Genomic DNA, 15,143 nt, shown 5'->3' on the forward strand with positions numbered 1-15,143 from the left:
AGCAATCTATACATTAAATCATGATGTAGGACAATGACACAGTGCAAAGGGAACCAGTATTAATCCTATCCTTTAGATAGGTACATAGCTTTTTTTTTTTTCAGACTAAACCCATAACCTTATCTAATTAAAAGTTACATCTGTCACCATTTTTATTACATAATTACATATCCAAAACAATAAAAGTAATGATGTCTCATATCTTTTCCCTCCTCACATGGAACAAATCGGTGTACACTGAAATAAATTGTAAATTGAATACAGATACGTCCAAGCGATACAATGCTGTACAATTTGCTGTGGCCCCAATCCAGGAAAGCACTTTAACATATTAACTAAATGCATAAGTAGCCGTCCTTATATCAAAAGGACTATTCACAGGCTCAACCCAACATCGCTGATGTCAATGGGAATTCTGCCACTGAATTTGATCGGAGCAAGATCAGATTCAAAGTGCTTTTCTGGATTGGGTCTTGAAAGCCAACACCATTTTGAATCAAGTGAAACAGCCTAAATCTGCCCTCAATCTATGTATGGTATGCTGTAGTCTCAGCTATCTAACCTTGCGAGTCTGTGAACCAGATGCTATAACTGGGGACCCTTCTATTTGGGCCAACTGTACAAGTTCTTAGAGCTGTGGACGTGCAGCTGTAGGTTGCACCAGACACCCCTGAAACCATCCACTGACCAACTGGATCACAACCTTCTTCCTCAACATGATGTGGCAGCCCTAGCCAGGTCTAGGAAAGGTGAAGGAAGGGAGAGGGAATGGCTATAGAAATTCATAGCCCGGCTATATTTTACCAAAAAAATTCTGCTGTTGTAATTACCCATTTCACATGCTCAAAGCAGGGATTTCACTAACTTTAATTGTTCAGTGAAAATTGCGAAAGTTTATTAAGTATATATTCTAGAAACTAGTAGCAGCATAAGTTTTCTAACCATCTAGAACTGAGCTGATTTTTTTCCTTATCCAACATCACCCATCTCACCTGTCACTAAAACAAAAATCAGAAGCATTCATTTTTAAGAGTTTCAGTGACAGTCCTTGAAAATAATTTAAAAATGATAAATTGCATTTTTGCTGCAATTTCATTCACAAGTTAAATAACTTGAAGAAACAGGACAGCTAAGTAACCTACCCTCACACTGCCTGCATACTGCCTCTCACATTACAAAAATAGAAAATGAAAAATTAAGTAATGAGTATACTCAGTAGCTAAATGAGTCAGGATATAATTCTGATAGCTATGTTTTTTCATTATTAAAAAGCATTTCAAAAATAATAAAAAATTAACCCCAGAAGAGAATTTTTTTTCTTAAAGAACATAAAATTAACTTTGAATAAGTTATGGCCACAAGCTAAATAAAACTACATTTTTTTTCTCACTGTTTGGAAATCAGCTATTTGATAAAATAACAGACCATGCTGCTACAGGAAAGATCTTAATGCTTGACAACATAATAATACCGACATTTGATTAGGACATTTCAACAATAATTTGTCATAATGAAATGAGATTTCTAGATCTATAGATAAACAATGAAATTTAAATCTAAGATAACAGAAAATCTAATTCACCACTTGGCACAAAAAAACCTCTTTTTTTCGGTCTGAAATTGATAATTTTATTTACAAATAAATAGTGAAAGAGGAAGAGGCCACTGAAAAGCTATGGAGAACTGAGAGCTTTTTAAAAGTAATGATTACTACCTATCCCAACTGTACTATTTTATTTTTAGAAAGGTAAAACAGTAAGTCTCTTTGAAATGAAATCTTGGCACAATACAGAACCACAATAATCAAGTTGTTTTATTCTGCAATAAATATTTATTTGCACAGTACATCTACCTAACAGCCCTCTCATATGCCCTCTGGTGGTTCTGCAATCCAAGTGTGGTCTTCGAATTGGAAAAAAAAAAAAAATAAATCCCTACAATCCCCCCCAACCTCCAAATTATTTTCAAACACCTAAAAATTAAATCACTGGCCGCTGTAATCAGTGGTGTTTCCTAAACATCCACTTCTACTCTTGATATAAAATGAGTTGAGTCAGAAAATAATTTACTACTTCATTAACATTTGCCATTCTGAAGTTTTTAGCAGTAGGCACTAAGAAGTGTCTATGTCTGCATTTTATTTTGGAAGAAGAGTAATTCTCAGCCATCCTCACTTTCTAGCTAACAGCAAGCAATATTTTCTCAAGCCAGCTGTAAACTTCATTCTCCAAAGCACTATGAAAAATAACAACACCTCATATATTCTATAAAGGTAAAAACATTTATTAAAAAGCAGACAAAATTTCTTCTGCATACAAACGTTACAGCAAAACCAATAATGATAATTCAGTTTAAAATTTCCAGGAGAAACTTCAGACCAGGTAAACTCAGGAGAGTACCTTAACTAAAGCAAAAAAGCTTTTCTTTCTTGCTTTTCTATTAGTACATACTGGATGATGTTCAACAAATTTCCTTAGTTTGGGCTCTATTCGGGATCAGTTTGCTCCTCATTTTCCTTAAATTATGGTTATATTTTAGATAGAAATGAAAAGAATATATGGATTTTTTTTCTTTTATTTCCAAAATGTAGCAAAATATGTAAGGGACGGGAGAAGGAAGGAGTTAGAGGATACAGATTACAGTCATTAAACTATTCTGACAGATGCAGATAATTATCCATCAACATTGTTAAATGAATTCTTACCGTTTCATCTTTCTCCCACTTATCAGTGTTGCTCTTGTCCTGGTTTACTATGTAACCAGGAGGAAGCCAATTGACGGGGGGATCAAAAATCGATACCACCATTCGACTAGGCAGTCCTTTCTTTTTTCCAAGGCGATACAAGTTACAGTTGCTGACCTTCAGGAAAAATACTTTGATAAATTCTCTGGACATGCATTTACAGAAGAAAAGGTTAATATATGAAGGACCAAAACGATTTTATGAGGTCAGGTCAGATTTTGTACCATTGTGCATTTCCTTTAGTTCTCTAAAGGGTGATCAGATTTCTTGACATAGTGCATCCAATTCACAACACAGCAGAGATTTATTTATTTAAGTTAAACATATTAAGTGTGACAATTTCAGCTTAATCTCTTAGATTAAGTTCTCTTTGCAAAGTAAAATTACTACTAATTTTAGAATAACAGTAAATATAACCTGGACAAGTGTCATTAATTACCAGTATTAACAATCAACATTCATGCTAGATTTGGAATGAAAAATGATTACTATTATGGGTAGATTGACTTAAGCTTTAGCAATAGAAAATTGTAAAAACAGTTCCACATAAAAAATCTTAAACTATAATACAGATGTTATTTTGATAGATTTGAAAGCTTTTAAATATTTTAAAAGGAAAGGAAAAACACACAAACACAAGCATCAAGAGTTTCTTTTACTTTTGAACTACCAACTTCTGACCTTCATTTCTTATTTTAAACACAATTTCCACATTTCTTTTTCAAGTCTTGAAATCTGAACTCAAATATCCAATTGCATTCACAGAATGGCCTGGGTTGAAAGGGATCAGAGTGATCATCTAATTTCAACCCCCCTGCTACGTGCAGGGTCGCCAACAACCAGACCAGGTTGCCCAAAGCCACATCCTGCCTGGCCTTGAAGGCCTCCAGGGATGGGGCATCCACAACTTCCTTGGGGAATCTATTCTAGAGTGTCACCACCCTACAAGTGAAAAACTTCCTCCTAATATCTAACCTCAACCTCCCTTATCTCAGTTTAAAACCATTCCCCCTTGTCCTATCACTATCAACCCATGTAAACAGTCGTTCCCCCTCCTGTTTGTGCATTCGCTTCACGTACTGGAAGGCGACAATGAGGTCGCCCCAAAGCCTTCCCTTTTCCAAGCTAGACAAGCCCAGCTCCCTCAATCTTTCTTCATAGGAGAGGTGCTCCAGCCCTCTGATCATCTTACTAGCCCTCCTCTGGACCCGCTCCAAGAGCTCCACATCTTTTATTTAAAGCAAGTTATTTAGCCTTCCTCGTTTTCCAAGACTAAACTACTCAGTCATTTAATCCTCAGTGATGCATTTTATTAGAAGTAGTCAATCAAATTCTCAACATTAAATTTAAGTTATGTTACCTGGAAAAAACAATTAATACTCTAGAATTCTAAAACTATAACAGCAGAAGTGAAGACTTTGCTCACTACCATTTACATTAAAATACTTTTATAAATTTTTATTTAACAGTTACGTACAATTTGTTGTTTGTTTCATTTTTAGTATTCCTGTAAGATCATGCAAAAAGCTTTTGTGGAAGGCAACTCATTCTGGAAACAAATAAAAGGTCATTAAAGCTACAGTCTAATGCTCTGTGCTGCAAACTCTTGAATCAAGTGCTCCCATTAAGAGTTTCTACTCTAAACAACCAAATACGTTCTCACTAACCTAGAACTTTCAGTTCAGTTTAGCCCTGTCCTTTCTTAGGGACAGTCATCAGCTGCTTTAGATTTAGAAAAAAACTGTAAAAAAACAATTTCAATTACAGCTATAGTAGCATCAATTGCCTCATCTTGTGTGTGTGTATATATATATGTATATATATGTATATACACACACACACACATATACACATACACACACACACACAAGCAATACAACATTTGTAATTACATATACATACAATATATGTAATTCATATTTATATAATATGTAATATTAGATGTGATAGCATTGGATTGTTACTACTTACTTTTTTACTTCTCATGTATGACAGCCGTCCCTCGTGCGCATCAGGATAAGTGCAAAACAAGTATGTAGTGATGGCATGCTTTAAAAATGAATCACCAAGCATTTCTAGTCGCTCCAGATTAAATCCATCACTAGCATTTGAAAGAGTCAAAGCCTGAAGAATGAGACCAGGATTAGGACCGAGAGTTTTTGAGGAGTACCCACTGGAAGTGTTCTTTTCAGAATCCATTTTGTCTTTTGAAAGATTAAGAGCTGTTGAAGTACTGGTGGTCACTGTCATTTTGGGGTATCCATCTGAGGTAGATCTGTTAGCATTTCCATCAAGGTATTTATTACTCAGTAGAGTACATTCATTGCTGGGCTTGGGCTGGTTCTCACTGCTGTATAAATTCTGAATGGGATATGAGGTAGTTGGTTGTACAGGTATTTCCTGCCTGCAGTAATTCAGCTGATTTCCTTGGCAAAAGTCTCTGTTAACTAAATCACAATTGCCATTGGCAAGATTTTTATTATAAGAAACACCATTAATTGCTGCAAGTTCTGCTGAGACATCAATTTGGAGTTTACTGGGTGACTCATCAAGCAGTGTTCTGTAACTCACAGACATTTGGTCATGTTTTTCTGCAGAAGAGGTTCTATTAGCACCTTGATGTGCAGCATTTTCAGGGACTACAATTGTGCTGTGCTTACAGTAATTTTCATTCTCTACCAAAGAGGAGCTAGGTATAGAGATGAAAGATTTGCTGTCAATAGATTTTTTCCATCCGAAGTCCAGGTTAGGATATCTGTGAAGAGAACATGCTGGCTTTGTTAAGAAGAAAAAAATATGATAGATAACTACATGAACATACTTGTTAAAAAAAAGTAATATTTTTCTGAAAAAAAGTGAATTTAGATGCTGTGGTCACTATTTCCAGTCAAGTCTTTAATTACCAGTTTCACTGAAAACATTGTTTAACATGAGTTAAACAGAGACTATCAATCTCAAATTCTCACACCAGTAAGTTTTTCCCTTGTTTTCAGCGAAGTCAGATTTTAAACATATTGAAAAAACATGTACCTGAAATCTGCAGGTAGTGATTTAACCCCTACCCCAGCATCAGTGGCTGTTTGAGCTCTTAGTTCCTCTGCTGTCAAAAGGCAGTGCAGGCGATAAAGTATGCTGGGGAGGCAAACTGCTTTTCTCCACAAAGATGCTGGAATAGGATGTATAGCACATAGCTCAGGAACCAGTATCTGAGATGGGAAGAATATAATTTTATTCCTAAGGGTAGTCTCCAGGCTACTGTTAATGCAGAGGCAACTTGAATTAATACTTGTATTTTACCTGCTTATTCTGCAGGCTTTCCCATTTTGCTTTCCTCTTCTCAGCACTGCTTAGTGGAAGTGCTTTCCCCTTCTGATTCAAATGGCGAGGAGTCAAAAGATTAAGTCTAAAATACATGTGAAAATAGTTTAATATAAGTATATAATGAATAAAACTTATTAGCTTAAACTTTCTGAAGTGATGACTTGTTCACAGAATTCACCTGTAATGCATTATGAAGTGAAGCAAAGCTACCTCTAGAAAAAAGAAAGAATAAAAGGAACAGACTCAAGTTACAGTTGTAACATATGCAAGGTATCACTCAAGAAAAAACAGTATTTTGGAAAGCACAAACCTTCAACTTTATCACACAGAGGAAAAAAAAAATGACATTTTGTTGTCATATTTCAGGTATCATACAGAAATATGATTGGTGTTTACCTTGAAGATGTGTGGTCCACATCCAGCAGTGGCTGGTTGAGATTGGTCAGATCAAGATTATATTTTGTTTTATAATATTCAGCAAAAGTTTCATATTCAGGGGAAGGGAATTTACTGAGTGGAGTAAGATCAGTGTATACGTCAGCTACATAGAATCGATGAGGCTGATCAAAATTTCGATACCTAAAAAAAAAAGTTCAGCATGTTTTATACTTAGAGTAAAAGCTTGTGATGATTTCTTAATGCTTAAATGTGATTAAGTGATAAACAATTAAATAACTCACTTTGGGGCTTTTATTTTCAAACACTAAGTAAGTGAGTGTTTTACAATTTCAAAATCAAATATATTGATAACAGTCTCAAGAGTCATTCTGTGAATGATAATTTCTTAATTCCAAACACAACTAAACTTGGTAACTTAGCTTTTTTTAAATCTTTAATGGTTTCCTTTTTGTGCTAGAGTCAGTAGAATTCAGAGAATCAGAATTCTCATACAAAAAATGTATTCTATCCACACTGGCAAATAAGATTAAAATACAAAAATTCAAATACCTAATGTAGTAAATTCACCATAGCTTTCCAAGGGCAACATAATTATTGTAATAGAAGTACAATATTAGAAAACTGAAGCCAGGATTGTGAAACGCCTTTTAGTGATGCTCACTGGATACTATGTGAAAATCTGAAATTCTTCAGAATATGTTGTATAATTAAGCTTTCACAAAACCGTTTTTTCTTATCTTATTCAAAGCCATGCTTATTTTGTAGAATGTCCAAATAGCACAAATACTTGCTACTCACCGTGGAATGATAACTGCATCCTGGTAATCTTCTAATTTGAAAATAAAAGGCATTTCTTTTGTATACTGTGTACTGGGAATGCCTGTACGCGCTTCAGACTTTTCAATGTCTTCCATAAACTTAAAGTCAATGTCCAAAGTGCTGGAGTCATCAACTTTGAAAAGGAAAACATATCACAGTTATTCACATAAGAGTTTTTCAGGAAGAGATTTTCTGTCAAATTGCAAATTACAATTTTTTTTTTTTTATTTAGTGTGTTTTCTTATTCTGTATTTCTGTTTTTACTTGTGATATATACATATACACACATACAAAAATATGTGATTATATACCCTAATTGAGTCAACTGAAATTTGCTATAAATCAACTGACATCATTAAGTTAAAACTAATTTAGAATTCTGAGTAAGAAATAAAAACAAAACTGACATAAGATTTCATACTACCACATATGGCATTATTTCAGCAGTTAATCTCTGAAATTTAAAATAAATACGAAAAAATATTTTGCTAAAAGAATTAAAAGTGAATATTAAAAAAACCTCTGTTCTTACCAACATTAAGAGGTAGAACACAGTAGGCTGAATCAGCTTCTGTGGGTTTGAACTCTAGTGCAGGTTTCTCAAGACGAAGAATATGTGAGAAAATGTACTGGTGGAGTCGTGTTATCAGCTCAAGCATTTGCAAAGACAGAGTAAAACCAGATTTCTTAAGCTCAATAGATATTGTAACCTCTCCAGAGCGAGTATACACAGGAAAGTGAGGAATCTAAATATGGGAAGACAAACAAACAAAATCAAAAGGGAAAGATTCAGAATAGGATTCCTCTACAGAGCATTAGTTGCGTAGTTCAGACATTTGTATGCAAAGACCGCTGCTAACACTTTGCTACCACAATGCTAATGAGAGAAAGTCTGCCAGCTGTTTGAAACAACACTCATGTCTCTTCCAAGGCTGGGGGCAGACTATACACCAATTGTCTAATATCCCAGCCTCTTTAAAGAGTAAGAAATAACTCCAAAGGTACCCTTCTACAACAGCCTAAGTTGCTTAAGCTGGCATTCTCCAGCCACACCTTACTTCTTTAGCATTTGCATCAGAGGTACTGCTTGTCTCACCTCACAGAAAACCAGATCAAGTGTTATTTAACATCTTTATAGGCAACATGGACAGTAGGATTGAGTGCAAGTTTGCAGATGTCAAGAAGCTGAGTGGTGCAGTTGACATGCTAGGGAGAATGGATGCTATTCAGAGACCTGGACAGGCTCAAGAGATGGGCCCATGCCAACCTCATGAAGTTTAACAAGGCCAAGTGCAAGGTCCTGCACCTGGATCAGGGCAATTCCAAGAACAAATACAGGCTGGGCAGGAATGGCTTGAAAGAAGCTCTGAGGAGAAGGATTTAGGGGGTGCTGGTTGATGAAAGGCTCAGTGCGAACTGGCAAAGTGTGCTTGCAGCACAGAAGGCCAAGTGTATCCAGGGTCCAGACGAGGGCCACAAAGATGATCAGAAGGCTAGAGCACGTCCCCTGCAAGGACAGGCTGAAAGAGTTGGGGCTCTTCAGCCAAGAGAAGGCTCCAGGGTTTCTGTCATTTTTTGTCATTCCTCTGACAAAAAAAAAAGAGGAATATTTGGAATTTCCACTGCAAAATAATAAAAAAATGAACATTTTCAATTTCAAAGCTTGTTTACAAGAGAACAGCTTGTTCTATCACTAATGACAGAAAATAAAGTGATGACTGGATTAGATACGATACTACTTATTTTCCAAAGGTAGCTTGATATAAGTGTACTTATAAAAAAGAACAGAAGGGACACACACCAAGTCTAACTATCTTTAACGTCTACCCAAAAGTTAAAACATATTAAAGCTGTTATTCAAATGTCTCTTGCCTTTTATGGTCATTTCCAACTCTTCAGCCTGGAAAATGAGATTGTGAAGCATGTTAGATGAAAGAAAGTAGCTAAATTCATTACCTGAGGTATAGGTTTGGCTGTCAATATGCCAAAACATCTCGTTGTATCCTCAGGAGGATATAGCTTTCGTCTCCTAAAGTTGAGCTCATCAGGCAATGGAGTAGTTAACACCATTCCTATTACATACAGGTAACAGGGCTGATCAGGTTTGGGATAACTATCCCTCAAACATTCTGGAATCTAAAAAATCATGAAATAGAAAAACATTAGCACGATTAAATCAGCAAAACTATTCTTTGAACAAGCCCCCCTATGCTTATTTGGTAAGGTACTGCTAAAAACAAAGAATAAGAAAATTTAGACTTAGGTAAGCTCTTTCTTACACAAAAACATCTGATCAGCAACCTGGCCTGGAACTTAGGAACTCATGTCAAAGGAGAACAATGCTGCCAGATCTTCCTGTTTGCTAAGGAAACTTAACACACTTAACACACTACATACACAACTAACCTTCCATTGCATCCACTATGTTAGAAACGTAAGTCTACCTGTACAATATAGACATAACTTCACTATTAACACAACTAAACTTTTGATGCCAATTTCTAAGTTTAGCCAGTATATCTGGAGCAGTCTACATCCAGGATCTTTCAATCTTAACACTAGAAGGAAAATAAATAAATAAATAAAGGGGGGAGGGAAGGAGATAGAAGCAACATAAAAAATCCCTTACAATGCAGTAATTCAGCTTTCCTATAAGCTTGGCTGAATTTAATTTTTATTAACACAAATTATTTTCCTTAGATAAGCAGTTTTAAAACATCATTTTCTTTAATACAATTTGAATTTAAAAAAAAAAAAACAACGAAGTTTTATACACGGCCTGTGTTGCCCAGCATTCCATTGTAAAAGTCTTCTACTAACAATTATATCTTGTGAATTTGAATGCTCTCAACAGCCAGGAGCATTTTTAACTCTGCTGCTCATATTTATCATAGATCATCCCTTACTTTTGGTAGGAGTTCATTACTTTATGGATCTCAGAAAGTTATCTTTCTGCTTATCCAGAAATAAACTGCAATACATGTACTCATGGATTTTAAAGTTAGGCTGTACCAAAACTAAGGCCTTGGCTTAGTGGAAAATTACTCATAAGTTTAATAACTATATTAAACCCAAGAGGATCTTGTAGACCTTAAACATTTGCCAAAGCTTTTTTTCCAGATGTGAAAAGTTGGGACTGAAGTGAGGGAAAATATTCTCAGATTCTGTATTAAAAAAAATAGCTGAGAAAGAATGATGCGTTACTTGACAAATCAACCCCTCTGAATGAGACAGAATTTCGTCATGCGTTTTACAAGTAGCCTTAATTCAGAAAAATCACTAGAGGGAAGGGGACTGAAAAAGGCCTTCGTGGTGACAAGAAATACCAAGAAACACCTTGCAGAGTTTCAAACCAATAAGTCTTGCAGGAAAAAAAAAGGTTTCCTAATCTTGTAATTCGCTCTATAATATTCTTTATGATGATGCAGTCTCCTTACTGACCTTTCATAATAACCAATTATTTAAGCTACTATTGAAATTAGAGTACGTGGAGGAATCCAAGAACAGAGTTCTTGCACATTAACTACTACTCTGAGACTACATGCAGATGTTCTTGGATGTGATCAAGGGCTATAGGTTTCTTCATGAAATGCAAAGATTTTCAGAAGCAACTATCAGATATTACTGTTTGTTACCAATTCTATTCAAAGGACCATAAGGCAGAAATCAACAACTACAGGGGAAGAAGGCAGGTTCCTGAGTAGTCATAAGGTACTCTGACAAAGCTTTTTTCCTCCATTTTCCTCACAAATACCATAATAATAAGTTCAATTATACAATCCTAAGTAGCTGAAACCTGTTGTAACAAATTTATGGATAAGCTACATAACAACACAGAACTACCAACTATCTCATATATACCTTTTAGTATTTTAGGAGTAATATTTAAAAGTAAAAATATTAGAAGTATATTTGATACTCTAAGGGTTAAACAAAAAAATATGAAACTTTTTGTTGGCGCAATACAGTTACTGAACTAAACCAAACATCTAAAAAAAATTAAAAATAGGTAAAGGAGCAATTTCTGCACTTGGTTAGTGGCTTGCACATAATTTTGACCTCCGAACATCTCCATCAATCTTCAATTATTTCTCTAGAAAATCAATAATTCTTCTGTTGCTCTAGTACACTTACCAGACAACTTAAGTACTTACAGATTATCAACAACAGATAATTCTTCTTTCCAGTTATGACAGTTTGTATGGGAACTGTTAGGTCATGACCTGAACCAGATATTGAGCACCTGGTGAAGGGGTGTACCCAGCCCTGGGAGCACAAGTGAAAGCAATTGACCTGTGTGAGCAGGAGTGGACCCAAGGTCTCATCTAATCTCATTCAAGGGCCGGCAGGTACAAGGAAAGAATTTCTACTTGGAGATCATATTCTCTGGGGTATTTGGCAAGCCCTGATCCTCAGAAAGGAGTACGCAACTCCTTCTTTATAACCAGATTGTGACCGCTGCCTTTCTTGGGTTTAAAACAACTGTATCTGCTGCTGACTATCCTTACACCATACCAGGAAAAACAGTTACCAAGTTTTGAAGAAACTGTACATTCTTTGACCTACAGGCAAGTACATGCTTCCATAAGCTCATTCAGGTAATAATGCAAGTTTCCATACAGTCAAAAATATAAAAGTACAAACTGAATTGTTCCAAAAGATTCTTATCAGATAAGAATAAACATTAGCACTAAGCAATACTAACAGCTTTAGGGTAGCACTGTCGTCTTTTTGTAGAGCCTGGTCTTCCTGGCACACTGGTTTCTTCTTCGTCATGTAAATCAAGCTCTTCCTCATATTTAACCGTTTCTTTTCCAACTGGCATCAAATGATCATCCAGTTCACCTAGGTATTGTGAAAGATTACAAATAAATAGCAATTAAAACAATCACACTCTCACTTAGTCAAGGTTCATCCACATATGCTCAGGAAAACACCTGACCTGAGTTTTTAAAATTCACTTACTATTGCAAGGCTTCAAAAGTGAAATTTGGGAAAAGAATGACAAAGGTTATTTTTCTTAAGTATTTATTTTAAAATATAAAATATTACAACAAATGTTTTAATATAAAGTTAATAGCAAATGACAAATTGAATTCTGTTATGAAAATATCCAAGAAAATTCAACTGTCTTTGGCCACAAAAAGCAAGCAGTAACTGAAATACTTGTCTAGAAAACACTCACATTAAGTTATAGCAACAAAGAAGGAACAGATATTCATGTATCATTCTAAAATAGGAAATAATACTGTTGACTATGCACTCAACATGGAACTGGGCCATTGAAATATTATTCTGGGATAAATTCACTGATATGGATTCAGTCATCAAAAGGTGTAACTCATAGTTTTTATTTAAAAGAAATGTAAATATTTCCATATTGCATAAGAGGACTGATGACATTCTCTAAAATATTTTGTAATTAAGAATATGCTCCATTAAACCTACTAAACTCAAGACAGTTGAAATAATCCTGCAAAATTATTTCTGGATCATGATTTAAGATGCAGAAAAAGTACAGTCTGGGATTCTGGATTTTTAATACTTTGTTTAAATTCACTTTTAAAAACCAACAATTTATTTTCTGGCTGCAGTATCTAAATCCTGATCTACAACCAATACCCTCTAGAGAATGAAATTCTTTTCCCTTCTAAACTGAATATATTCAATACTGAAATCTCTTTGGCTTTCATTAAAGTTGCATTCGGTGCTTAAGACAAAATTAAGTTAAATAACAGGATTCTTCTGGAAAATGACTTTAGCTTACATGGTGTAAGCTAAACTATAAACTAGATGATATAAAAAACAAGTTGAAAGGAAGTAAGAATAGACAGCTTCAGCAGAAATTCACGTATACACATAACGTCTAGATAATCTTCAATATTTAATTGTAAAAAAATCTATTTACCAAATAAATACTTTCAAGTTCTTACCAATTTTGTGCAGTTTTTCACAGCAAATAAGAGCTACAACTCTCTCAGCCAATCTTGCACAACTCATTGGAGGACCCTACAAACATTTAAATATTTCTTGAAGTCTTTAGTTGATTAGCACATATATTACAAACAGTTTAACAAAAATATTAGGCAAACAAAACTTAATAATGACAGGATTGTGTAGATATGCTAGTTTACACTGTTTTTCTACAGGAATAAAAATTACAAGCTTCTGAATTCAAAATACCACTGGTGAAAAACAATTAAGCATGTTTGCAAAAAACAAACAAAAAATGCACTGAGATGGATCTCTAAATATTTTTGCCCACTGAAAAGACAATAATTGTTGCAAAAAAGATAACAGAAATAGATATAAACGCAGTTACAGAGCACAATGTAGAAAGTCATCTGACTTTCATTAATATTGAAAAATATCAATTTAAAAAATGGAGCATGCCACATCTATACCAACAAATTCACTTATTTTTATGTTCTTCTGTCCCCAAATACCTACAACAATTGACGCTCGAAGAGGTGAGTTGATTGGCAGGTAGAGAGTAGAGTAGAATGTATGATCAGGTAGTTCTCTGGTTTTACACTTGGGAGCTAGGTGTGTAAATGGATCACTTGGTAATCTAGCACAGTACCTAAATTGACAAGAGATTTTTCAAATAATCAAAACTTGCAAAGTGAAACTTAAAGACATTTTCTATGAACCTTACTGGCACAAACACTACAGGAGACCATTTTACACTAGCTTAGCACTGCAAGAGTACATCGTTGACTTATGTTCAATTATCTGCCAATTAGGAGACCTCCAAGTCCTTTTCCACAAAGCTGGTTTTTAAGGAGGTAGTTGCAAGGCTGCAATGATGACTACTGTAAAAATGACTATTTGTTATGGTTTTATTATTTTTGTTATCAGTATTGCACATCATAACATCATGTAAAGCATTGGGAGTTAATGCTTCAGTTCTATGGACCGCTGGTTTCCCAGGTACCCAGTTCTCAGAGAGAAGAACAACATACCCCAGAGGACTCCGCATTTTCCATTCAGAGGGAAAGCTGAAACTGCTCACAAGTCACGAGACTGCCCCTTTTTTTGCTGCTCGTCTTGGCAGCGTATGCTCCCATGCCATCTCTCTTTCAGCTTTAGAGTAAGGCCTTCGGTTTTGGACACTCTCACTCATTTTATTTGATTTATAAGCCTCAATTCCAATTATATTGCATTATCTTGCATCCCAATATTGTATTTAGTAAATTAGCTTTCCTCTTCAGATTGTTGCCGCTGTTTTGTTTTTAGGCCCATCACTCATCTCTCTACCCTTCCCCTTTTTCCCACTTTCCTTGGGTGCGGGTTTGTGGGTCCCCCTTTCCCATTAGTCACAGAACTGGGCTGAACCAGCCCATAAACCTTTGAAACCTCCCCCCATGCCTCCCTTTCTTTCAGGCTGTCCCCATCATGGACACAGACAGATCTAGAGATATAACTCCATGACACTATTCCATCCTATGTACTATTCCATCCTTTCATCTTTTTCTCTATCTCCAGACCGTTCCTCCATTGTAATCACATTCTCTGCTTCTCGAATACACGTCAAGATCAAATGTGTCAAGGAACTTAATGCAACCATGACAGTGACATGCACTGGACCTTCTCATGGCTCAAGAGCAATACCACACATAACCACATGTCAGATACACTTCGAGTAGTCTACCATTACACTCTCTCTCAATCTGACCGCTTTGCTGGATTTCATTTGCCAGGCAACCCATCCAAATGATCTATATCCATGTAAATTTGTCTGCTGATATCCTATGGCAATTACATCAAAAGCTTTAGTTAATAGAAGGATTTTACATTATCTGCTTTTCCCTTGTTCACAGAGTCAAGCACGTCTCACACATGAAACAACAGGTTCAGA

At 35.4% G+C, this 15,143-nt stretch overlaps 1 protein-coding gene across 5 annotated transcripts in view; it reads right to left on the reverse strand.

Moving 5' to 3' along the window:
* The window catches only part of DICER1 (dicer 1, ribonuclease III), a 65,024-nt gene that overhangs the window by 11,737 nt on the left and 38,144 nt on the right, over positions 1-15,143 (reverse strand). For all 5 annotated transcript variants that reach the window (XM_085225561.1, XM_085225560.1, XM_085225562.1 and 2 more), the window contains 11 exons: positions 13,733-13,865; positions 13,216-13,291; positions 11,988-12,127; positions 9,239-9,418; positions 7,815-8,028; positions 7,262-7,415; positions 6,461-6,643; positions 6,041-6,146; positions 5,774-5,949; positions 4,715-5,498; positions 2,705-2,860 (listed from right to left, as the gene is read on the reverse strand). In XM_085225561.1, coding sequence (XP_085081687.1) covers positions 2,705-2,860; positions 4,715-5,498; positions 5,774-5,949; positions 6,041-6,146; positions 6,461-6,643; positions 7,262-7,415; positions 7,815-8,028; positions 9,239-9,418; positions 11,988-12,127; positions 13,216-13,291; positions 13,733-13,865 — 2,302 coding nt within the window. The remainder of the gene's footprint in view (positions 1-2,704; positions 2,861-4,714; positions 5,499-5,773; positions 5,950-6,040; positions 6,147-6,460; positions 6,644-7,261; positions 7,416-7,814; positions 8,029-9,238; positions 9,419-11,987; positions 12,128-13,215; positions 13,292-13,732; positions 13,866-15,143) is intronic.

The sequence above is a fragment of the Meleagris gallopavo genome, chromosome 5 (assembly GCF_905368555.1).
Source record: "Meleagris gallopavo chromosome 5, MGAL_WU_HG_1.1, whole genome shotgun sequence".
In the NCBI taxonomy this organism is placed as follows: domain Eukaryota; kingdom Metazoa; phylum Chordata; class Aves; order Galliformes; family Phasianidae; genus Meleagris; species Meleagris gallopavo.